A 24,831-nucleotide genomic window follows, 5' to 3' on the forward strand; every position below is an offset into this window, starting at 1 on the left:
GAGGTCACCATTGATAACGAATACAGCACGCGACGAGACAGCACTACCGTCTCGTATTCTGTGACGCAGTGACTTGGTTTTGTTGAAATACCTCTTTGTTGCTTGTACCTACGGCTGTCGCAGGTCACGTGTTATGGTTAATTTGTTCGGCGCAGTCAAGTTGGGAAGGAATATGATTGCGGACTCCTTACATCCTCTTGGAAGACACAGGACTGACTGAAGGGGAGCTAAACGCAAAGCTATGTTTGTCTTGTCCTAGTCTGTGGCTAGGGCAAAGGGTGCGGCCAGTATTTGAGCGAAGCAGTAAGTAGATTATCGTCTTTGAAAATCAGCCTATTTCGATTTAAATTTGGCACAAATGTTTCCAGATAAAGGCGCTCATTCGGTGCCACCAACGACAGCCTCGGCATGGACCCGGAAGTGTCTGCAAGCTGTGATGAGGTGATGCTGATCCATATTAACCGCCACATTCCCAACAGTAGCCTTCGAAGAGTTCTTCGCACCGTCAATATGTTTGTTGGTGTCCATGGTTTACTGCGTTTGAACCTTGAGAATGAGCTGTGAAGGAGGCCGTGTCAGTGTGCTGCCAGCTCTTCATATGCGACAGCAGCCCATTTCTCATGGTGCAGGACTTGTACAGAATGCCGTATTAGAATTGGCGCCTAATGGTAGCTTTTCGGCATAAAATTGATTGACCAGGGACTCTGACTGACATGCTGTGGTCGTGAGTGACGGAATTGTGGACTTAATGGGACTTGTGTGGGGCAGGGCTTGACCGCCCATTTATGAACTCGTCTGGCCATGCACGACGTGCCAAAAGTTCGTTGACCAATACCAGCCATATAATATACTAGATTTTTTTATGCTCAGTCCTCTGACAGCCATTTCTCACGGCCACCTTCTTCAAGCGATATGAATAAGGAAAATAAATTGTCTACGAACTCTTCCTGCCTAGCGGTAACCCTTACAGTAGAAAATTAAAATATGATGTAATAAAGAAGCTGAGGTGTAAGGCGCTTAAACGGTAATAAAAATGAATTACATCCCGTATGTTATAAATTCGTCTTTTTGAAAGGGCCGGGACTCAAATACAATGCTGTTGTTTCCGTTTCGTCAGCTGGGAACACCCTGAGCTTCGGCTCCATGAAATGAGGAACATCTAGGTGTTTTATTGGAAAATAAAATACCAGTTTAAAGCAGGTTTCTCTTTATTTTGATTTTACCCTCTTGCGCACACGCGACGTATAATTGTTTTATTTTTCTAAAGCTGGTAGGTCTACTGTCCTAGGGTGTAATTCCCGAAAGAAGAACGCAAAGATCATGCGTGTGTAAGAGACTAAAAAAAGCTTGTGCACATGTGAATCTTTTACTAAGGTACGAAATCGTATAACTCGGAATATCTCACTTTAGTTTGGGCAGGATAATCGCGTTACTTCAATGTGTTGTATGAGGAGCACAAGTAGGGCCTACGCGTATATAGTCACAGCGGTCCGTTAAGTACTCTCTGCAGCCGTGTTGTGCGCGCGTGTTTGTGTGTGGGGTTGTGTGTGCGCGTGTTCACTCTGTTAGCACACGGCAAGCTGTCGCAGGGCATCTGACTGTTCCCAAGGTTTTCTAACGTGCAGTCTTTCCTCTTTCTGGCTATCAGCGAAACTGACCAGACTCAGTGACTTCGCTTTGCACATGCTCAAGTCTCCATTCCGATGATTTGTTCCGGAGAGTAAGTGTTGCTCCTTCTTCTTTTTCCTTTGTTTTATGTTCTCACCCTCCTCCCCTGTGTTGAGACACGAGCCGCTTGCGTCCTCGTCGCACCGCAACCGCCGCCACCACCACGTACACCACACCGCGCTGTCACCAGTGTGCAAGTGAAGTTCCGTGGTGTAAACAGCATCGTCTGTAAATACATATATCCTCTTCCGTGTTGCTCAATGCCTGTGGAGTGTGTGGACATTTCTTCCAAATGGTAAAGAAACACTTGTCGTAGCATTGGTGTTTTTTCCAGCAGAGCTGCTTCTTTTTCGGACACGTAATCTGGAGGGAAAATACAGAGAGTATAGAATTCCTTTTACAGCCGTCGCTAACGGCGTCGTCGCACCGTGGCGAAACTAGGAAGTTATGCTGGGGAAACGCACTGGAACAACATAGGTGTGCGTCTATTGTATATAATGGAGACTAGGACTCGATGGGTGCTAGGTTGAGACGTGTTCTCAAACTTCCAGGTTGGAAAGGAAAGGAAGCTTGGATATATGTTTAAGCATGCAGAAATCTGGATATAGTTAGTAGAAATTTAAATTTTGCAACGCTGGCTTCTTTCTCTTCTGTAAGGGGTGCTTGTGCTTTGCTAGCCGAGTCTTAGCAAGAGAAGTAGCAACCAAGTTACAGACCGGGTCTCAAACTTGCGTGAAATAAGCCGCCATCTCAAATTTACAGAGCGATCCGGACCTGGGTCTATTCCCTTCTATTATAGCACTTTATCTGACTATATGTCGATACTACCAGGTCGGTTCTTGCTATAACGCAGGATGCAATGCATTCTGTTACCCTGCGGCCCGTTTTCCGGCTTATATCAAAGAAGCTAAATTTAACACTTCTCTGCATATGCAAATTAATAAAGCGTGGAGAGGGAATCGGTACCAGTGATATCAACAGGCGAAGTGTAGAGCGAGGGAAGACGTAGCAAAGTGCGGAATAGTGCCTTGATCAGAAAAGCGATAATTGAATCCTGGTTCCCACGGCAATTTCAGTGGTTAGAGGTTATAATGACTAGGAAGGGGTTATAACGCATAGATAACTTTCCAGAGAAAAACACTTGCAGAGTGGTTGGATATATGCGGTTGCAAGTTTATGAAATGAAAAAGAAAAGCTTGCTGGAAAATTGAATAAAAACTGTCCGAAAGCCTTGGTACGCGCGGTGTCTGCATGGCACACACTATGCCTGTACATCTGCGTTGCGCACACAGTGGCGGCATGAACATGTCAATGCGCACGCGACTGCACACAGCTCGACAGCAACGGTACCGTTAACTTCACTGTCCACTTACGTTTTTTACCTGCAGTTTCTTTATTTGAATCAAGCGGGTAATTGGTGTCCTGATTTCTACAGACCGGGTTGGGTGTCATCCTTTGTAGTCGTGACTAGTGGGGAACGCTGAGTCATTGCGTGCCTGTTGAAAAACATGTGCAAGCGTCATCACCATTGTCTGTCTTGTTTGTTCGTCTGCTTCTTGCTGCCTGCATTTAGCAGGGCTGAACAGTTGTGACGCCTCACAAGTCCTCAGCATTGACAACAGTTCACTCAGATGCTTTGCTTAGCTTGGCTGAACCTGTTTGGCTTGTACAGCTGCCAGCGGTTTGATAGTATACGCGGCTCGCTCTCTCTGCACAGGGGCTTGCGAAGTATTCCGGAGGCAGGGACGCGGAGGACTTATGTGGCAGAAGTTGGGGGCGGCAGCGCTAAAAGTGACGCCTGTTCTTAACGCCCCCCTTTGCTAGTGATCACTTCGGCACTTCTGCTTTTTGCACCAAGGGAAACGAGAAACTTCTGGCGAGGCCCTCGTAGAAGTTGAATAAACTAAGCCCTGCGGCGTGCGTTTGCTAAGAGCGCTCACGTACCTTCACAAAATGTAAGTGGATGCAAATGGTGCGGTTCGCTTGGTGTAACATCTACCTCTATGGACATATTTCTACGAAACACCGGTAAGCTCAGAGCTGCCACCTGCAAACAGTGAATACCCTAGAATGTAGCGGCAGTGAAGCCTTGAGAGCTCTGCGAATAGCAGCTGGGAATTCCGACAGCTGTGCTGTCTTTCTAGAGTTTCATATTAACATGTCACTGTGGGGATTAATTGGTTTACAAATAGACAATTTTCTTTTTGCTTCTGAATACCTATGCTGGAACTATCCGCTAACTACATTTGGTATTTTTGTCAGCGGTCAAGTTTGATGAAATGGGTCGTTCTCTCGGTTTGTTTGTGTGTCTCTTTCTCTCTCTCATACCGTGCGCGCATACCGCACACATACAACTACTAGTTAACCGGTATGGGCGGAGAGGAGCACCGGCACGCAGAAAATACTCCTGAGAAGCTGCACTCGGGCCTAATCGCTGTTGATCTTAGCTGTAGGCTACTAAAATATCGCTATTTACCCCTTTGTAATTATTCAGATGAAGTAATCGAAGCATATTTAGGTCCTGTTTAACTATTTGTCCAACGTGAATTCGTTCGAGGCCGCAGGCAGAAGTAATGGGAGTTGTTTGATAACTCGTAAAGCAGTTTTAAGGCATAAATTATAAGCTCTAGAACCTGAGCTGTAGTTCAATGGGAATTAGGTTATTCAAATGTATGAAATAAATTTTCACTAAACGACCATGCACCTGTACCGTCAGGGCTCCTGCAGTAATCCTGGCTGCTTCAAAACGATGTATGACTGCACCATAGTGTTAAGCTTAAATGTTAAGTGCCAGTTAAGCCAGGCAAAAATGACCGCGTAACGATTGTCTCACTGCAAATCACTTCGAAACGATGACGTTTCTGCCGCTGCCAGCTAACACCCCTAGGCCCAGTAGGTCGAGCCTTTTCGTAAGTCTGCTGTAGGTCGTGCGTCACGCAGGGGTAGGAGCAGGTTCCCAGACCCGCCGGAGGCTTTGCAGAAACCGGTTCCCAGACCTGCCACGCAGGGGCGGGATCCAGTAAGGAAAAAGGGAGGAAGCTTCCTGCCGCTGACGTTTAGCTTCCGTTTCCTTTGCGCGAACCGTAGAACTTGTACGACGAAGGCGCTGCCGTCCTCGGGCGAGCGCCCGCTGATGTTCGAGGCTACGCAAGAGAACCACAGCTCTGCTCTCCCAGAAAATTTCACACTGAGTGGAATTGGGTTTAATTTTTTCTTGAATGTGGCCGTCAGTTTTATATTTTGTAGTCTTTCTAATAAACCAGATTTAATTCCAACTTGCTACCCAAGCGCACCACAGTGTGACACCATTCCAACGTCAGTGGCAAATGCAGCAACTTACGGACGTCGCACGCTCGGTTGCCGATGCTTGTACTTCATTAGGGTGTTCATAAGTGATTATGGTGGGGACCTCAGGGGCCCATCGGGGAATTGACTGAACACCTGAAAGGCGCCGTCACTGGGGAGTCACCAGTACGGCGGAATTGATCCACAAGTGAGTCAGTGACCTATATGTGAGCAGACTCACCAGCAGCCTCACCAGAGAGACAAACAGACCGACAGACAGACAAATAGACATTTAAACGGTTACCTAGACCAAGAAGGACCATGGTCGCTAAAAGGGAAGGGTTGGTGGATGTTCGCCTAATTATTTTTTATTGGCTTTAACCTGCATTCGCTACTCACATATGTGTACAACTACTTTTGCACTCCATGTAGGTTTCACCTGACCTCAATGACGTGTTTGCTACCACGTCCATTACAAGGCTGTCGCTCCTAGCTGCTTTCAGCAGGAGAATTTTTTGGGTCAATAACTGCGGATGGTGACTGACACAATTCCTTCAATGTTCTTGCTCCCTTTCCTGAACCAAAACTGCCTCTCACAGGGCCCGATTCAGACGAGTGGGACAGAGAACAGCACGGCACGGGGGACCTTTGCGCAGCGTACGATGGCACTGGTGACGGGGACTCGGACTCCGAGGCACCTCCTCCACCCGGATTCTATGTAACCGCTACGCCAAGAGAAAGCTACGGCACCGATACGACCACGTCGGATAAAGATGCGATGTTCGCCACCGTGGGTGCCTGTCCCGTCGCCGTAGGTGGTGGCGGCGGTGACAAGGCCGAAGCCGCCGCCCCCGCGACAGGCTCCTCGCCGGCCTTGCTGCGCTGCCAATGGAATGACTGCCACAAGCCCCTTCCGAAGACGGGCGTAGGCAAAATCAGGGTTCACACTTGCCCCACTTGCTACGGTTACTTCTGCAGCCGAGCCTGCCGTAACCGGCACCGCGACGCGAAGCGCTGCGCCTTGACTCGCATATCCAACCTGTGCCAGGAGGTCCTCCAGAAGATCCGTCACGACCAGGTCTCGCGGCAGCACCTTTCGGTATGCGCGCAGCGTGGCCTTCTCTCACGAGGCCGCGGCGTTATTCGGCTCGTCTTCCAGGGGGCGCAAAGGGCCGCCCAGTTTCTCGAGCGCGGCTGGTGTGTGGCCGGCGAGCGTGGACAAATGTTCTACGTTGCCCGTGACGACCTCCAGCCGCACGATATGGGAGCGCGAGTGTACTCTCGCGTGCGGTCGCTGTGCGACGAGTACGATCCCGAGCGCAAGTTCGTTCTCCTGGTGGCCGTGTGCGTGACGCAGGAAGTGGTCACCCCGGCCGGAGCCGGAGCCATCTCGCGCGAGATGGTCGTCAAGGCGGTCAAGCTGCGCCTCAGCGGGCCTTTGCCCGAAGACGACGTGCAGACACTTATCCTACCCGTGGCATCGCCAGTGACGGCCGGATCCAATGGCCTGCTGCCTCCACAGAAGCAGCGCCTGCAAGGGCTGCGTCACGTTGTGAGGCAGCTTGAAATGAGGGGTGTCGACCTCAGCGGTGGCTATCCGGAGCTGTACGCAAAGATACGTGCTTTCGTGGACGCGGGAGAACTTTTTTCCCCTGTCTGCATGTTTCCCACCGACGCGCGCACGGGCCAGGTGTTCATGTGTGTTGTCCTGCCGCTGGCTGACCAGGAGCTTCTCGACAGGATGGCTGGAACCCGCAGCGCGGCTTCGGTCAAGGCGAAAAAGCGCTGGATGTTCTGACAGCTGTGTACGGGCCATTCCCTCGTGTGTTGCGAGAAGGCGCGTGGCTGTGGCATGCGAGACCCCAACTTCTTAAATGTGCCGGGCCGAGCGTGTGCTACAGCCTGTGCTTGAAAGTTTTTTCGAAGGTGTTTTGATCTATCGTAATAGTGGGGATCAGTGTAAGTGTTTGTCTTAATCATAGGCGAGTGCATGAGCTTAGCCGGGAGAAGGGGAACGTGAGGAGAGCGATAATGAAGTACTGAGGAGACAATATTTTCAGATATCAAACCTATCAACAATTCTTGGCGAAGTCGGATTGCCCTAAACTTCTTAAAGTTATGCTGAGGGGAAAACCCAGCTCATGGTACGTATGAGCGTTTTGCATGTCAGTGTACTGAATTGCTTATACAAGGCCAGAGAACAACATGCTATGCAAAGTTAAATTCGGATGATATTTTCAAAGATTTGGCAATCAGAAAGTGTGAAATTGCGGTAAGGCCGGTTTCAATTAAGCTACGCAGGTGAGCAGTACAATTGCAGGTCGAGTCGCACAAACGTGTTCGGCATGTGTTTTGAACCAGTGCACGCGTTACTGGTTAATATCACCAAACATGTAAGATCGCAGCTGAAAACACGTAAAAGGCTTGATATATTTCAAAGGGATTCTAGATATTATTCATAAGAATGCGAGAACGAGATAAAAATTTGTTACCACCCTTCGCGCGTAGTATTTAAGTGGTGCGCTGCTGTGAAAATAAAACAAAAACGCGCATTTCCTTTTAAGAGCCCTGATGTTCACAAGTACGGATACACATCGCGGACAATTCGGTCAAAGCAAAATTGAAAAAGTAAAAACCATGCTTGTACGAAATCTATTATGTGGCGACAAAATAGATTTCTAGCCGTGATTTCTTCATTGCAGAATCATGCTCAGAAAGAAAAAAAAAAGAATAGATTGCGTTCTTTCCATAAGAATGTGCACTGATAAATGCATTCACTGCATAGTGGCCTCCAGTTGTGGAAATGTCGGAAACAGTACGGTTGCAAAAAAGCAGACCGGCAGCATGAGACAGAAACAAACACGAAGCAGAAGTGTATTTCGGATTGACGTTAAGTAGTTTTTGTGCAGATAGGTTGTTTCTAAGTATGTTTCTGCAAGTATGAGCTGTGGGCCGCTATGTTTGCAGTGTACGTTTGCGGTTTCGTCTTTACACTATGCTGCTTTGCACTATGCTGCCGTAAGCTCCCCAAGTATGTTTTGAAGCGGACAGTGCTTACTGAGAGGTGTAGCGTGTACATAGGCAGGGAATGCATAGCCGCCATCCGGTGAGTTCTGCTGTGATTGACCCAAGGATAGCCATGCATTTTATGATGCAGGTACCACAGTCATTCCACTGACCAGGTAGAACGACGCAGTGGCGGGTGTGACCCTTGAGCTGCTACTATAGGTGGCAGCGTTAAGGTTGTAGACTCATGGTCATAATTCAGAAAGTTGTCACTGATCCCTAAAACCCTCTTTGAAGACTTTGCGCGAGCCTTGAAAGCTCTATTCTTGTTTCGTCACTTGATAACTCAGTGCCAAACGTGTTATTGTTCACGGCAAGGATGTGTGATGCTCGGTTTGTCCTACTTCGTGACTTATCCTTGTGAAAATAAATATTGTCAATCATATGTGTGCCCCACAGAAAGATTGTAATGCAAGGGACACGTGATGTGCTTGCATGCGGTTCAGTTGTTTGCTGATGGTGATAAGCAACGCGAGTGCTGTGTCTCTGAGTGTGGGATCAAAGTTGCCAATTCATGTTCTTTGCCTTGTGGTTAAAATTGTATCTACTGCATGCAGCGTGCTATCTGCGTGTTTTCCTTTTGAGGCACTTATTAACTGTTCACTCGCACACTGATCAAGTCTTGTGTACCTTTGCCCTTTCGTTGTATTCAAATGTTGCACGTGTTGCTAGCTGTTTCTGATCTACAAGTTGTATGCTGCAACCATGGGCGCCCGCAGAATTTTCTCAATGGGAAGGAAACCCTAATTGGGGAGTGCAGGGGTGTGGGGAAAGGAAACTTTTACCCGTGAGAAATTAAAAAAGTAATGCAAAGATTATGTTGAATCGCATTAAACAATACGCAAATTAAATGATCCTCTCCACCAATGTTAACTACGAAACTAAGCTGCGACCTCAAGTCAAGTCGCAGCACCTGCTCCCTTTTGCGGGTGCCCTAGGCTGCAACTCCTTTTACCTGGAGGACTCATGAACAAAACTTTGCTGTTTGAATTTGCCCTTGACATTGCTCTACATTGATTGGGTAGAATTGTGAGCCTTTGACATTATTATACTTACTGCATTAGCCAACTTCTGAGCTTTAACTCTATAATTAGTTATAAGGCGTTCTTGAAAGGGCGTTTTCCATTGCAGTTTTTGTATCACTATTTTTCAATGCAGTCTCGTGTTTTGCAACAGATGAAACATGCCCTAGAACAAGATTTTGCTTGCTTGGTTAGCAGTTGTTGTTTGGAAAGGGAGGGTGGATACATTTGTATGCAGTCGTAGAAGATGTGTGACGTACACGAACTGTCATTCGTGGCATCTTGCAGGTGCGGTTTGAAATGGAAGTGCGCCTCATAATAATTGTTTGCAACTGGTAACCACACTTCACGCGTTTACTGGAGCACTGAGGTACATTGAAATCTTTCAAGGCTCATTCTTCTGGGGTCTAGCCTTAACCCACGATTACGAAGCATTTCGCGGTAACACGGAGAGGCGTGGCCAGATACTAGTTTTCTTTCCTGCTATCACGAGCTACTAAATGTTTCTAGTCCGGTATTACGAAGTGTTCAAATATCTTAAAGCGTTAGGTGAAGTGTACACGATGGCATTTAGCTGAGCCGGAATGCATGCCGACATACCAAACTTTAGATATAAAGCCAGTTAACGACAAAAACCAAGTAAAACAAAGTCATATGTTTAATACTAGAATAACATATGAGTTGGTGAACTCGTATTATTCACTAGCTCAAATTCATTAAGAAAACGTGTACGGACCCTGTACAGTCTAGTAATGGGCACTTTGTACATCTGCATTCCTTGATGCTTCTTTCGACGGGCTTACAATGTGTTCCGAAAGTGGGTACGGGTATTGAAACGTTGATCAGTCACATATATATTTTATTTTTGTTGCCTACTATTCTCTCGATGGTTCTTCATTGCAACTCCTCAAGACCACTCAGCTATGTCTGGTAGTCTCAAGTATGGCCGATAAGAATTCTGGGCAGGATGAAAGATCAAATCAAAAATCAAGAAATTTAGGATTTACCCGTCTCCTGCATGATGTCACTATAACACCTTCAAAACCTCTGTAGCACTCTTGTGTGCCGAGGGATCGAGCTTCACACCTGCATGGAAACTTTCGGTATTCATTTACAAACCCGCCAAGGAGTGTCTTTCTACAATTTTCTACCCACCATTACCCCCATGTATATATGTGATTGGTACAGGCCTTTCGCGAGCTTAAGTAAATGTCATACTTAATTTTGACAAACATTTTTTGCTACTCTACTGTTTTTGATTTTAAAAAATTAGCACGGGGAAGTCACCCTCACAATGAAGTTACTGGCTTCATGTGACGCGAGACTTGAAACTGAACTTGCTCAGTGCCGAACAAATGTGCAACAAAAACTTCAGCTCACCACAGGCCATAAATGGCCTGTGGTGAGCTTAAGCTGTGGTGAGCTAAATGAGCTGTGGTGAGCACAGGCCATAGGCAACATGAGCCTACTGAGTCCTTTTGTTGAGTAATTCACAGATTAGCTGACAGCTAGCTTTAAGAGGGGAACAGATTGAGAATTGTGAAATATTACCCGTCTTTCAGGAAGATGTATTTGGAGAGACTGTGGTAGGCAGACTTGCACCTGTCACTGTGTTTAATTTAAGCAGGTAGAAATGGACAGATAAAAAGAAAATATGGTTCAGAAGAACAACATTGCGTCTGGTGAATTATGTAATTGGGAATTAGAGGGAGGTGGACTGCAGTAAGAGTGTCCATAATGAGAGATGTGTTTATGGTTGCAGGGGGTCTTGAGGCGGGAGAGTGTGTCAAAGGGGGGGCAGTAGATGGTCACTGCTTTCCAAAAAAGTGGATAATTTTTAGCTGGGAAATATTGGGTTCTATTTACCGGTGTATAACTCTGTTTATACAAGCGACGGTTCCTCGACGAAAAAGATAACTCGATTTTTTTCATCCTTATGGATAAGTGTCGCATGGTATGCAACAAAAGAGTGTTGCATGAATTAGCCTGTTTAGAAACAACGTTCAAGATTAAACGTCTCGCGTGTCTGGTTAAGGTGACAAAAGGGTAATTGTGACTACGAACCCCCCTTTTTCTGGAACATGTGTGTGTTTACAGAGAATTTGCGATAAAGAATAAAACGTAAAAGTCACCTATAAAGGCTGTGCTCACAGTACAGCGCACGAGGATCTGCGGGAGGGTGGTACTTTGAATGCCACTGCCAAATGTTCAAACATGCAACCTCAACGACACAATGAACTCAACAATTCTCGGAGTGCAATGGCTCCATGAACATATCGCCATGAACATAGCAGCCTGATATAGGCGACTTTGTCACTTTTGAAGCTTAATGGCTTTATGTATGTGGATTTAGGATGGCTTTTGTACAAAATGGTGGAACCGCGCTTTGTGGGTTGTCACTAGGCGCTCCAGTCAACAGTGGAATTGTCTCGGCCATCTGAAAAACCGGTCTAAAACTTTGAAATGAGCGCTTCTGAAAACAATTTTGGAAATATTATTGTAGAAGTATCGGCATTCTCTAAACGGCCTGATACAAAGCCATGCCACCTGAAAACATTTCTGATCCGTTATTATGTTCTGAGACATAACACAAAAGATAACATTGTCGCAAAATGAGCTTAAAGTATTCCATGTCGGGGATAGTCGCACTCGAAGGTGCGATAAATGAAGTGGCCAAATGTCTGCATTTGTCAGATGAGCTTAACTTACGAGTTCGCGTGGTCAAGGGGGTGGTGCAAATTTTGATGCTGGCTTGTAAAGAAACCACAGGAGAACGTGTCGTCTGACGTGATCTAGACTGAAAATTTATTCCTTGCTGTTCTACCCTGATTTTTTGAACACTGCGTATTGTCTACTGAAGCAGAGTGGGTTAGTAAAACTAAAGCCATTTCTCTATTCGTTGTTTCTATGGTGTGCGTACCGGGAATCAAATTTCACGTGGATGCCTGGAATGCAGTGACGTTATTGATGTTGACATAGTTTGAATAATGCTAAAATATTCCGCCATGCCGGCTGATTATATTCAATGGCCAACTCGGCCTAAATCTCGAATCAGAATGCCGCGGCACCAACAGCTGTTGCGTAAAGTTGGTAACCATGCGAACTCACATACAACTTGTGTCTTTTGTTTTGACCTCCCAACGTCTATCGAATGCTCGATCACAAAATATTTGCGACAGTATTTTGCTCCCTTAAAGATGGTTGAAAAGGTTTTGTTTTGTATTGAATAAGATAATAAAGATATGCATGGACCCTACAGATGTTCTGTAGTAAGTTGATCTGGGCCATCAGATAAGAAAAAACGGGGAAGGGGGGGGGGGGGTCAAAGACCCCTAAGAGAATGTTTCGTTATTGTTGGCACCCATTAACGTTTCGTACTCTTCACCTTATTTCCTTATATTCAGCAGGTATTTGATTTCTCGACACCAACTTCTGAGAGATCGTGTCCCCCTCCTATTGCTTCTACCTCTCGAAAACTTGTGGCCCCACCACTAGTGCCATTTGGCGTGTGAGTCGAGGCACTGATCACTCAATATTTAGGCACCTGGCTCTGCATGTTAGTACTGGTGTATTTTAGTCGGTCACATGCAAGAAATAAAAACACAAAATTGTGACAGAGTACTGAGGAAGTAGTGGTGACCTTTTCAGGCGCTGCAATTGAATATATTGGTGCTGAAACTCACCGAATGCACTTGCAATGGTTATTTGCCATTACCACAAATAGCGAACCACAAACCACGTCGTCCCACGGTTTCTGAACTGTTGAATTAAATTCTGTTTTTAAATATACATGATGATGAGGGGGTAAGAAACACAGCATGATGTCCCAAGGTGAAATCCGTAATCACCTCAGTGTGCAGAGGTAATTTCCTGCAAACTTCAGATCGTGTCGTAAGTGGACAGAGAAACAATTTCAGTTCAGGTGAGTATGTCGAAATAATCATCCTTTTTAATTTATATATATATATATATATATATATATACATACATATAGAAAGAAATGCCGGCAGTCTACAACGCCAAAGAAGGCATAGGGGAATGGTTAGACTATTTTTTACCGTTAGTGACGTTACTTTATTTTTTTTATTAATTACATGAGAAAGAAGCAAAGAAAAACACGCGCCCAGAGTGGGGACCGAACCCACGCCTTTCGAAAGGCGTGGGTTCGGTCCCCACTCTGGGCACGTGTTTTTCTTTCTTTCTTTCTTTCTTTCTTTCTTACATATAGTTAAAAAATGTTAACTTGACTAACTGTAGTAGAAAAAAAAAGCCTAACACCCCTATGCCTTCTTTGGCGTTGTAGACTGCCGACCTATCTTTCTGTAACTATATATATATATATATATATATATATATATATATATATATAATGGTGAAGAAACCCCGTTGATAAGCTATTGAAGCAAAGGCGAGAGACAAGTGCACACAGACCATACAGCTTGCCACTCCCCATTACTGATGACCCGAAGGATGCTGCGCAAGCATTAGACATAAAATTCCGTCAAATAAGGGAGATCAGACTGTAGAGGAAAGCAATGCACGATCAACACTTTCGTCATGCTTATGAATGATAAACTACAACAGATAAACTTTTATTGAGACGCCGTTGAGTGTATAAATATTCCTCCAATTGCAGGTAGACTATTGTGTGTGATGTCTGAAACGTATCTAGCACACCCGAACGCACATGTCTCTTAAACTGTTGGCAACTTCCGGTTATTCTGTGACGTCACACCGCTTGATATACCAATCCGATCCAATTCCATCTATAAGCAAGTTATGCGCTCATCCCCCACCATGCAGTGAGTGAAGGACTCTGGCACTGGCAACGGCGGCGTCTACAGGTCTCTTCGATTTGGCCTGTACTTTCTGCAAGAGCTCACGACTAGTTCAGCGCAGGTGCCGCCCCTGAAGAACCGATCCTGCACTTTCGTCTTCTGCTTCTGCACCTCCTCTCTGGGAAGTGCAGGGAAAGCCGTAAACTCATCATGCACACTCTGCACCGTCGGTAAATCCAAGAGAAAAGTGCAGGTGTCGCGCGCTGCACTGGAAAATCGAAGAGGGAAGCGCTTCACTACCTGAATGAGTTTAGCGAGTGCAGCCAAAATGAAGACACCTTACAGTACACACAGACATCGCGTAGTAACGGCAGTGGCTACAGGGCCGCCACGCCGATTTAGTCGGGGGGATTTCAAATTACGCGCTCATCCCTGTGCCGCGCGTCGTAGCGACCGCAGTGCCCACAGCAATGCGCGACCTTCCAGATCATTCGAAATGCTTTGTGCCTACATGAAAGTGCCGGGGAGTAGCCTAAGAATGTATCACGTTAAATGTGAAAGTGAAGAAGAAGCTTATAAGCAAGCCAGAAGCAAGCAAAGAAGCCCGCATGGGTCGCGGAGCCTGTATTCGCGTGATGTGTTAGTATGGATTAGTGTACTTTTGTAGCACTAGAAGACCCTCGAAATCTGTCGCGCAACGATACCGAGCCTTTCGTTGTAAGCGAAGTAAGCGAAGAGTAAGAGTAAGCGAAGCAAGACACGCGTGTCGGCCGACATCGGGACCTTTTGGAGGCCTTCCGTCATTGACTTGTTCCTTGTTCATTGCTGGCCGTTATCTCAACAACTTCGGCTAGAGTTAGCTTGCCGGTCAGCCGGATATCTTTTCCCGAAGCGCTGGGCAGTGTAGCGATGTTTCTGAAAAAAAAATTGTTGCGGAATTTAAAGGAGCCAAGACAAAATACAAGTTGGGTTTATTAGAAAAACTGCTTAGTCCCGATAACAATGATACCAATATCATCGCAATCTTCGAAAAAATAACGGAGATATTAAAGAAAACGTGTGAAGCAGTCGTGACCCCCTAGCCAATTTCCCGCAACTTTTTTATGACGTCACGGAACCTTGTTTGTGCGACTGGCGGCCGCCTAACTCACCTATCGCGACGACACATGACTGGGCGTAAGTAATGGTGCCTCTAGTTCCATTTGACCGCATCACCTGAATGCTAACGTGCAGTTAACGCACTGAAAATTATGTTTTATTGTTGGCCCGTATGACGTCATTCTTGCTCCTAACACGTCACTGAGGCGCAAAATTTGAAAGTTTTTAAATAATTCTTGCTTTTTTTTTCGTTAAAAAAACATCTTTTGTGGCTGTAATGAACCTGAGTGAGATACTGAATTATAGTCCTTTCAAATTAAACAAAGTTGTATTTTCTCTTCATGGCTCCTTTAACATTTCCGGGGAACATACACCGAAAAATTTGCTTCCAATCTGTGGTGTGTGGTTGGACAGCGTAGCCAAGTGACTACATTACAAAAAAAGAAAGAAAGAAAGAAAGAAAGAAAGAAAAAAAGAAAGAAAGAAAGAAAGAAAGAAAGAAACACGATTGACCTTGGTGCAGTTCAAATGGATGTAAGAATTAAACTAGTTTTGGTAGTTTGCTTTTTAGCATAATTTTCGGTTAGTTAGCTGAATGAAACTTGAAAACACTGCAGCTTTATTCTGGCAGACGAGCATGGGGCTGTCCGTTTCACGGTGGAATGATAGAGCCGCCTTAGCGGCCAATTGCGATATAACTTTTTAGTAATATCGACATCATGTTAACAGCTACGAAGCGTTCGCAAGAAAGTTGGATCAGAGTCCATGGCGGGATACCGCACCGCTTAAATTTAACGGACAAGGGTCGCGTGGGAGGCACTGTGTTCATTATATGCCCAGTGATGCTGTGGTTAGAGTGAACTTACGTGGTGCCTGTAGAGTGGCACGAGTCCAGGTATAGAAAATGTCCACTGACTGACTGAATAAACTTTATTGAAGGAAAGATGGAGGAAAGGGGAAGGGAGAAAAAGATGAAAGAATCATAGGTGGAACCCTTTGTCCAGGGCTCCAGTGGCTTCTGCTCCCGTCTTCGCCCGGCTGATTAGGTCCTTTTGGATCTGTAAGTCGGGGCTGGCGAGGGCGGCCTCCCATGATTCACGGGAAGTCAGTGGCGGGTTCTTTTGGTGTTCGGCCCCTGCCCAGAGGTGTGGGCAGGCCCACGTGGCATGGAAGAGGGTAGCAGTCTCTCCGCATAGCCTGCAGTCTTCCGTGTAGTCAGGGTGCCGTTGTTGGAAAATCTTCGCCCAGCGAGATTTATGTATGAAGGTGTTTGTTTGAATCTTACGCAGCATCTGGGCTTCACTTGCTGTTAGTTCGCGATGCGGGATTGGATATGTAGCCCGCTCTTTTCTGGTATTTTGTAGGTATTCCCCGTACGTAGTAGTGCTTGGGTATCGTAAGGCGTCAGTCACAGGGGGGTGGTGAGTGAAGTCGCACGCTCGCCTGTTCGCCGCCTCGTTACCCGGCAGTCCCTCGTGTCCGGGGGTCCACGTCCACAGCCGGTACACACAGCGCCACCTACAACTGGGTTAACGTTGATTGACACGTAGGAAGGCTAAACTTTAGGAATCACATATTACAAGTGAATATCGGCTTAACAGTATACCCAATCAGGTGGATTTACCGGTGAGGATTTGAGCTGCCGTCTGTAACTAACGGCCTTTTCGCATTCTACGTGTTTTGGAGGCGAAAGCTTGTCGATACTTATCAACAACTTGTTTGCTGCAACGTCGCATTCGCATCGCTTTCTTCGCTTTCGTTTCCGAAAAATTCCGCAAATTCCGGCAGTGCCGGCAACTCACTGAATTAAAGAGCAAAGGCCTTCCATATGTGCTTTGAAGTATAAATTCTGCTGTATGGCCTTGTACATGAACACAAAAAATCTAACGCCGCGAATCTGTCCAAGGAGCGGAAACACTGACACATAGAACCAGCTCCACAGGAATGAACTTGAACCCCCGTGAGTGGGTAAAAAACGAAATCTCTTAGCTTGTGGTACGGAAGGAGATGGATGCACTTGAAGATCGTCTATAAATCGTCACGGGCTCATATGGTGTTGCAAAACGTATCTCAGCCTATACAATCAGGGTATAAATGCTGAAAGTATTGGTGCTACGAGAGCAGGCGAACACCGCAGCTGCGTTTTGACGGACAATTTTAGAGTTTGCATTCTCAATTTATGGGGCACTTTGCCTAGGCACAAAGCCTTCTGTGAAAAAGTTTGGCCGAATAATGTAGCTAGAACGTCCCATTTCTCCACTGCTGCGGCAACTGAAATGCAAAGGCCACTGGAAGGCTATGCGGTGTCGGCGCACGTCAAGGCTTTCTTGCTAGTTTCGAATATGTAACACGTATTGACGAATTAAGGCGACTGTGTTTTGGCGTAATGGAACATAACCCCAGGTAAAACGTAATAAAGCAATCTTTAGGGACTGCAGAAGCATGTAATTGCTTTAAATTAGCTCCAGTTTATGAGTGGGCTATATATGTATATATATATATATATATATATATATATATATATATATATATATATATATATATATATATATATATATATATACAGAACGCTTGTTGGTGATTCTTTTGCGCGAACTTGCACTATAGTTACCTCAAACTACCATGACCATCGTCACTCAATCTCAGGTCTGTTTGTGTAGGTGTCAGCTCTGGGGCGGTATTCTCGTGTTTTGTCCCTTTTGCGTCCCTTTCAAAAGTGTCCCTTTTAAGCGCGCCCTGATTGGCTAAAAGCAAACAACCGGATGTGTCGTAACGCAAGCGCGATGGATCTACTGCCGCTACTGCGTTTGACCGCGGCTTCTTCGACCAGGCGATTTGAACTTCAAACAGATGGTTTTTGGAAGCAGTCATGAATGCACCGATTATCGCCTTGTTGTTGGCTCGCCGGCGGAACAAACGGTCGAGAATAAATGTAGACGCGTTCGATATTCCCCTAGAAGCATTCCGCCAGCATTTCCGCCTCTCAAAAAGGACCGTGCGGCGGCTGTGCGACGAGCTCCGGGCCGAACTTGGTCGGCGGACTCGCGGGCTCAGTGTCGAGGAGCAGGTGTTATGCGACATTCGTTTCTTCGCTACCGGTGGCTTCCAGTCAGCCGTCGGTAGAGAAAAAACGATATCGGTGAGCCAGTGCATCATACGCCGCCACTAAAGTCCCTTGATCGGAATAAACGATCGTATGCGAGCTTGATAGCTGTCGAGCAGACGACCAAAATTACACAAGCACTCTGCATGACATTTATAACCTTTTATTGGTACTTTACGCATACACATACCAGCTTAACGTTTGTAGACTTCTCGCGCAACAGGTACGTCGTTAAGAATCGAAAATCCCCCCCTCTAACACATTTTTTCACTCGTAGAGCACCACAAAAATGTCAACGACGTAAAGCACCATTCCAGGTCCTTCGAAAAGCTCGCGTCGGCATGCCACAAGTGCGTCGATGCCAAAATACGTAACTGGGCGGTTGTCTTGATGCACGGGCGTTGTCACCGACCTCGAAACGGAGTCTAACCGCGAAAAACTGAGTAGCCGCAGCATTGTTTACACTTCACTGTCACAAGGAAACTGCCATGGAGGAAAGCTGCCATCTTTGGACGTTCCTCCCCTTGCGGTGAAAACTCTCAACGTCGCAACAACAAAAAAAAAAATTCATCGCGTTAAGTAAAAAAAATACTCTGATACGGTTTTAGTTCTTTAAAACGCGTTTGCAAGAACAGTTACGGCATTTAAATCAAAGGCCACTGCTTGACCGGAAGTACGCCATGGTGAAAAGGACGCAAAAGGGACGTTTTCAAAAGGGACAGTTACGAGAATACCGCCCCTGGTAGAATGACAGTCCTTTCCGGATGCTGCTGACGCCGACGTACATGTAGCCTCCACGCATGAAAGGAAAACCGCAATCACGCATTTCATCCGTACGTCCTGACCGCGACGGCGGGAAAAAGCGAATATTCTGGAAAGAGCAGATATCGCTCTTTCCAGCGACGCTGGTGACGCCGCGCGGAATTTGCCCGAAGCAGGGAGACGGTCACACGGCCGGACTGGAGGAGCGGCGAGCGCGCTCGCCGCTCCTCCAGTCCGGCCGTGACGGTCATCAGCGGACCGGTCACTCTGGCGGAGACGGCCGGCGGCATCCGTGCGGCCTCCCAGATGCGAAAGAAACATAGTAATCTGCAATGCCCTATAAATGATCGGAATATACGGGCTAAACGAGCGTTCATATTCTCTCAACTTTTTTGAAGCTATAGAAGCTGCAGGTAAATGAAAAAAAGTTGTGGACCTTATCGGTGTCTTCTGCGGAAAAAAATGCGTCTTTTGGCCCAACCCGTACGTACGTCGTGCTTAAATTATTGTCTACTGAATTACGGCTGCCATAACTAATTTCTGCGTTATAGGGAGGGCCCCGCTTTTCTAGGCTTTGTGTATAAGCTTGTGATAGTCTTTTTAGGATACTATTTGCATTAATTTCCGAATAATGTGTCAATCAATCTTATGCGCTGTTAAATTGGCTGAATTCCACTGCTTCCAAACATAAGAGCAGCAGGGGCTGTTCAATTCGCTTGCTCTTATTTTCAATTGCGAAACAAATTAAAACTTTCTGCACGCAAAGGCGAGAAGGGAATGTCATGTTGCGTTTATTGATTAATGATTGAATAGTATAAATAATTATGTTACAGCGAGATGTTTTAGCAACAACTATAACTTTGGGTCTGGTAGTTCCAATGCAAGCTCTTGAATGAATTTGGTAATCCTCGTTTTTGTTTTGGTGATAAGCATCGACGTACTCAAAAACCTAACCGCCAGTCAAATCAACATAATGTAACTTCAGCCGGGAGATTTCTTGTAAATTAGTTATCACAAGCCAAAAAGTGCAGGCTGTATTTTAATGTACGCTTCCGTATCCCACGCTTGTGTATGCTACGCGCGCGTGTAAATACGAAGGCTCGTATTTTTTTCATATAATGCTATCATGTTCGTTTGCTTGCCACTTGATACGACGTAATGGCAGCTTCGTCTTCGTGGTTTTACTGCCCAAAGTCAAAACAACGTTTTACTGCACCCAAGCAGAACGCCGCAATACGCACAAATCGCCCGCGCATAGAGCTCATGATCTTCTGCTTAGCATGCATACAGGAAAAAAAAATTAGCACGCCTGGAGTATAATAAACACTTCAATAATTTCCCAAAACTTTGCGTTGCACATGCTATAGCAGTTTGTTTGCCCAGTGAGGCCGGATTGTTCTCAAACCCCTTGCGTGCCGCAAGACCATGCACAGCGGATTGCCTCGCACGCGGCTCCCTTTACGCCGCACCAGAAACGAATCGAATGTTGTCTCGCATTCAGCAACGTATATGTCGGTGCTTATTTTTCAGGAAAGGAATTGTTTCTAGCGGAGCTACGGGCTTTAAGGCCGCTGCAAATGCTGGCGCGCATGTTACGGCGGGGGCCCGATCACTGTCTGGTTCGACATTACCGTTTTCCACAGCGCCACCTGTAGGCGCTGGAAAGACAGGATAGGGCTGATAGGGCGACCATACACTGCTTTCGGAAGCTACCGCAAGAGCACTCTTGTGACGCCTCTAAAGACCGCGTTCATGGCGTGAAGTCGCACGTGTGTAATGTGGGATATGCCGACTCTTTGGCCGCCCTCTAGAACACCGAGGAAGACTTAGGGAAAGTAGATCGTCATTTTATCTGGTTGAAACAGGCATGTCTTTTGAAATGATTGAAAGACAAAGTGGAGAAAAACAGGGTCTTTGGCGGGACCTGAACTCACGACCTTGACATAGCATCTGAAGTGTTTCCGAAGCACATAGTTCTGGTCCCACCAGGGGAGCATGCTTTTCTCCACCTGCTTCTTTTCTTGAAACTGATAAAAGCAATTCAATTTCCACACTAAAAAATGAACTACTTTTTTAAGTGCACTCCGCCCGTTCTCGTGGGCCGGCTTTCCTTTCAGTGTTCATTCAACAAGCCCCTCAAATTGATGTGGCGCGCTCGGGCACGCACTCACACACAGACACACATGCACATGCACACGCACACACACATTCACACACACAAACACACACACACGCGCACACACACGCACGCAAACACACACACACAGACACACACACAAACACACACACACGCACACACACAAACACACACACACAAACACACACTAACACACGCACACACCCACAGACACACACAAACAGACACACACACACGCACACACAGACACACAAACACACACGCACACACCCACAAGAGAGAGAGAGAGAGAGAGAGAGAGAGAGAGAGAGAGAGAGAGAGAGAGAGAGAGAGAGAGAGAGAGAGAGAGAGAGAGAGAGAGAGAGAGAGAGAGAGAGAGACGCGATACCGTCCAGTCGGTAACGGTGAAGTATGATGAGCACCCACAAGAACTGACATGCGCTAAGAGATGGCCGGCCGGCATTCTTATCTGTTCCTAAATTGCATTTGTGCTCCCGCAGTCTTCTATTTAGACAGCGTCGGGATTGGCCAACATAGGTCGCGCCGCATGAGACTGGAAGGCGGTACACGAAACCGGTGGTAGACGTGAGAGTTTTTTTTGCGTGGTTTGTAGAACCCATATCCTGCATTGGCCGCTTCCTGGCTTCGCACCTTTTCGCACTTCCGAGCTTCTGGGTTAATTGCTGAAAAAAATGGTTTCAGGTACACAGGACCGCTGGATTTTCATTTCGATTAGCCATTAAAGCTTCGCTTTAAAAGTGCAGTCTGCCGCCTTCAGCTGCAAGCATCCAGTTCACCTATACAAAGGATACGTCAAGACTGGAAGTCTTATATCGACGGTTTGCCCAAGACGGTACTGCATGGTCGGCATTGCACTGAGTCGCCACCACAAAGCAAAGGCAACGAACGGCAAGGTGGGTTCATATTGTTACTTGCTAATCAGCTTCCCACCTTCTAGAGGAACGTTTCTATCGGACGGAAGGAATTCAGCAAAAATATAGCAAGGCTTCAAAACGTTTGCGATGCTGACCAGTCAATCCACCAAAAAGAGCATCGCCATAAAAATTAGGCCTGTGAAGCTGGCGCGAGGCCGCGACTACTTGGAAAACAGCTTTAACAAATTGGCCTTCCCACTGTCTGTTCCTCTGATCTTATCGTTCGGGGCGAAGGCACTGGGTTTTAGCCGCGCAGATCTTTGCTCCGCCGTGCACTTGTTCATTTCGGAATCTGGCCGTCTCCCGTGCTAGCCCCAGGCCATGCCGGGCTTCCCTCAAAAAGATCCCTGCGTGTATGATCGCTACTATCAGTGCCTTCCCGCCCACTGCCTCTCCTTCGCCAGCTTCCCTTCTTGTTTTATTTCTCTACGTACTTTTCATGTTTTCTTTCCTTTATTTTTTTATTTTATTTTATGTTGGTTTCAACACTTCCTGATGCTACGTCTCATGTTTGAGCAGTTTTTTTTTCTGTATATATTTCCCTAATATTTTATTTACCTCCTTAAATGTCTTTCTTTAATTACCTTGTAATTTCTCTCTGTGAGCGCCCCTTTCCTGGCCAATCCCCCTGAGTGGGTATGAGCCTCTCTTTTGGCACCACCACCACCACCACCACCAGCCAGTAAGTTAGCTTAAGGTTCAAGGAAATTATAAAGTGAGCCGCGACGGGCTGTTTCATAGGTTGGACAGAGCATGTCAAGCATGTCAAGCATGTCAAGGGAGCAGTGGCAGGGCGCCCTGCGCAGCGTTGATCCTGCCTGGCAGTGATGGCTTGAGTGGAGTATAGCCATCTTCTCTCCTCCCTCTTTTTTCTTTTGAATAAAAACATTTTAAATCAATTAATGAACATCATAACTGAAGTAATAATGTACGGCACTTTCATGATTACGACTGCTATTTCTGAGAACTTTGCCAACTCGAGCTTCATAGCACGACTGGCGAAGATCGAGCTGTTACTGTCGGCGAAGGACCACGCGGGGCGCAGAGGAACACGGCGGTGAGGAGGAACTCGATCGCCGAGAGGAGGCAATGTCCAAGCCCATGACATCGGCTGGCTCAAATGCTTCTTCGGCATCACAGTGTACGAAGTTTTCTACAATAAGCATGGTTGTTAGTCAAACCCCGGCACAGGCTGCCCAAATGGGAGATTCCTTCGGTCGGAAGGTGGTAGCTATGGAACTGTGAATGAAAAAGCTTGACGGGGAATTCGAAATTCAGTATCATGAGAAGGAAGCAGCAGCTGCTGAGGAACAGGCGGATGTTTTAAAGGCAGCTGCGGAGCAGGATGGCAATGAGTGTTCATGCACACTCCATGCAGTGCACGCAGGGTTACGTCGGAAAACAGGCAAGGCCATGGACCATCTCCTGCCGGCGTGTTTCGTGTCTAGCAACCAATGCCCGTCATATATCGTGCTTCACACCACGGCTACAGGGTGCTTGCCAACATCGCAACCCGATCAAAAGCCCTCGCACATCCCGGAATTCCGGCCCCGCACAACTTGGGCTTTGAGTTAGCTGGCATCATGACGTTTCTCTGTCGGAGGGATCTGGTTTCTTCTGGCCTCACCAAAATTTCTGACCAACCTCAGAGCTATCACGCCTGGAAATTGTTACTTAAAGGTTAGATCTGGAATCTCGATCTGTCTCAGCAGGAAGAGCTGGATTTGATGATCAAAAGGCTTGGTCGGAACTCATCAGGCCAGGCAAAGAGGTTTTGATCAGTGCATGTCGACAATATCGCAACGGAACGGCCGACAAGGAGTGCAAGCAACAATTCAAGGAGCCCTATATACCCAGGAAGAAGTTGGAGAGCGAACACACACCATGACAGGAAGACATCACCAGAACATCCAGAAGCAAGTCCAGGGGCAACGAAGCAAGCTACCAGGCCAGGTACAGGTCCCAGGTATTCCCGGGTCTCCGCAGCGGCTCTAATCGGAGCCGTTCAAAATCCAAGTCACCTGTTGATCGGGCCAACCATTTCGAAAACAACGCGGGAAACAATACCAATCAGGTGAGCTGGGCAACCTTCTCACACCCACTGCTCGCCCCCCTGAAACACCCTGTAGTGATTGTGCAAAGCTACAACAGGAAAGTAAAGCATTACGCGCTGAGCTACACACTCTTTAATGCTTAATAACACAGTAACAAGCTCTAACCATGGCTAAACCAAACACTCCGCCCAGCGACAAAAAACGCAATCTAGAATCTGCCCCATAATCAAACACTTCCTCCCCAACTTCGAGCGCACCAGACATGGCACAATCCGGGACTATAGCTGAGCTGCTACAAGCATTCGACCAAGTTGCCAATAGTATGAGTGAAGAATATCACAGTCTGTCGGCACAAATAAGTCGGCTATCTGCTCAGCATCAACAAATCGTTAAGCAGATACACGCTCGTTTAGATAAGCTGGAAGTCCAACAGCCATCAACCCTTGGTTGTCTGGCCAAAAAAGAATAACCATTTCAACGGCGGGCATATGCTGACGACATCACGATCTCGATAGGGAAAGGCTCAGAAGGCGAAATGCAAGACAAATTACAACAGGCTGCAGACGTTGTCCGAACCTATGCAGCAAACTGTGGCCTCAAATGCGCCCCTCAGAAGTCAGAACTCCTACTGGTGCAGTAGAGACCTCGACTCAAGATCGACACTAAGACAACCATAGAAATAAAATTAGATGGGGTCCTGATGAAACCCTCACCCTCCATCAAAATTCTGGGCATGATCCTTCAAGAAGACTGTTCCAACTCTCAGGTGATCCGCAAACTCGACTCTTCGATCATTCAAATCACCCCGTATCACAAACAAGAAGCACGGAATGAACGAACAAGACACGATTCGCCTCGTACAAGCTTTCGTTGTATCAATAATTGTCTACATCACTCCCTATGCCATACTCAAAACTTCTGAA

General features: G+C 46.6%; 1 protein-coding gene across 3 annotated transcripts in view; it reads left to right on the forward strand.

The window, feature by feature from the left end:
• The window catches only part of LOC144139027 (uncharacterized), a 281,828-nt gene extending 272,593 nt beyond the window's left edge, over positions 1-9,235 (forward strand). The window contains exons 5-6 of one of the 3 annotated variants that reach the window (XM_077671526.1): positions 369-441; positions 1,649-1,685. In XM_077671526.1, coding sequence (XP_077527652.1) covers positions 369-441; positions 1,649-1,670 — 95 coding nt within the window. In that variant the 3' untranslated portion in view covers positions 1,671-1,685. Of the gene's footprint in view, positions 1-368; positions 442-1,648; positions 1,721-5,552 lie in introns of those variants that run through there. The other 2 variants (XM_077671522.1, XM_077671533.1) reach the window with 2 other exon arrangements.
• Positions 9,236-24,831: the final 15,596 nt, after the last annotated feature.

The sequence above is a fragment of the Haemaphysalis longicornis genome, unplaced genomic scaffold, assembly GCF_048455015.1.
Source record: "Haemaphysalis longicornis isolate Haplotype H1 unplaced genomic scaffold, Haemaphysalis longicornis Haplotype H1 scaffold_1, whole genome shotgun sequence".
Classification (NCBI taxonomy): domain Eukaryota; kingdom Metazoa; phylum Arthropoda; class Arachnida; order Ixodida; family Ixodidae; genus Haemaphysalis; species Haemaphysalis longicornis.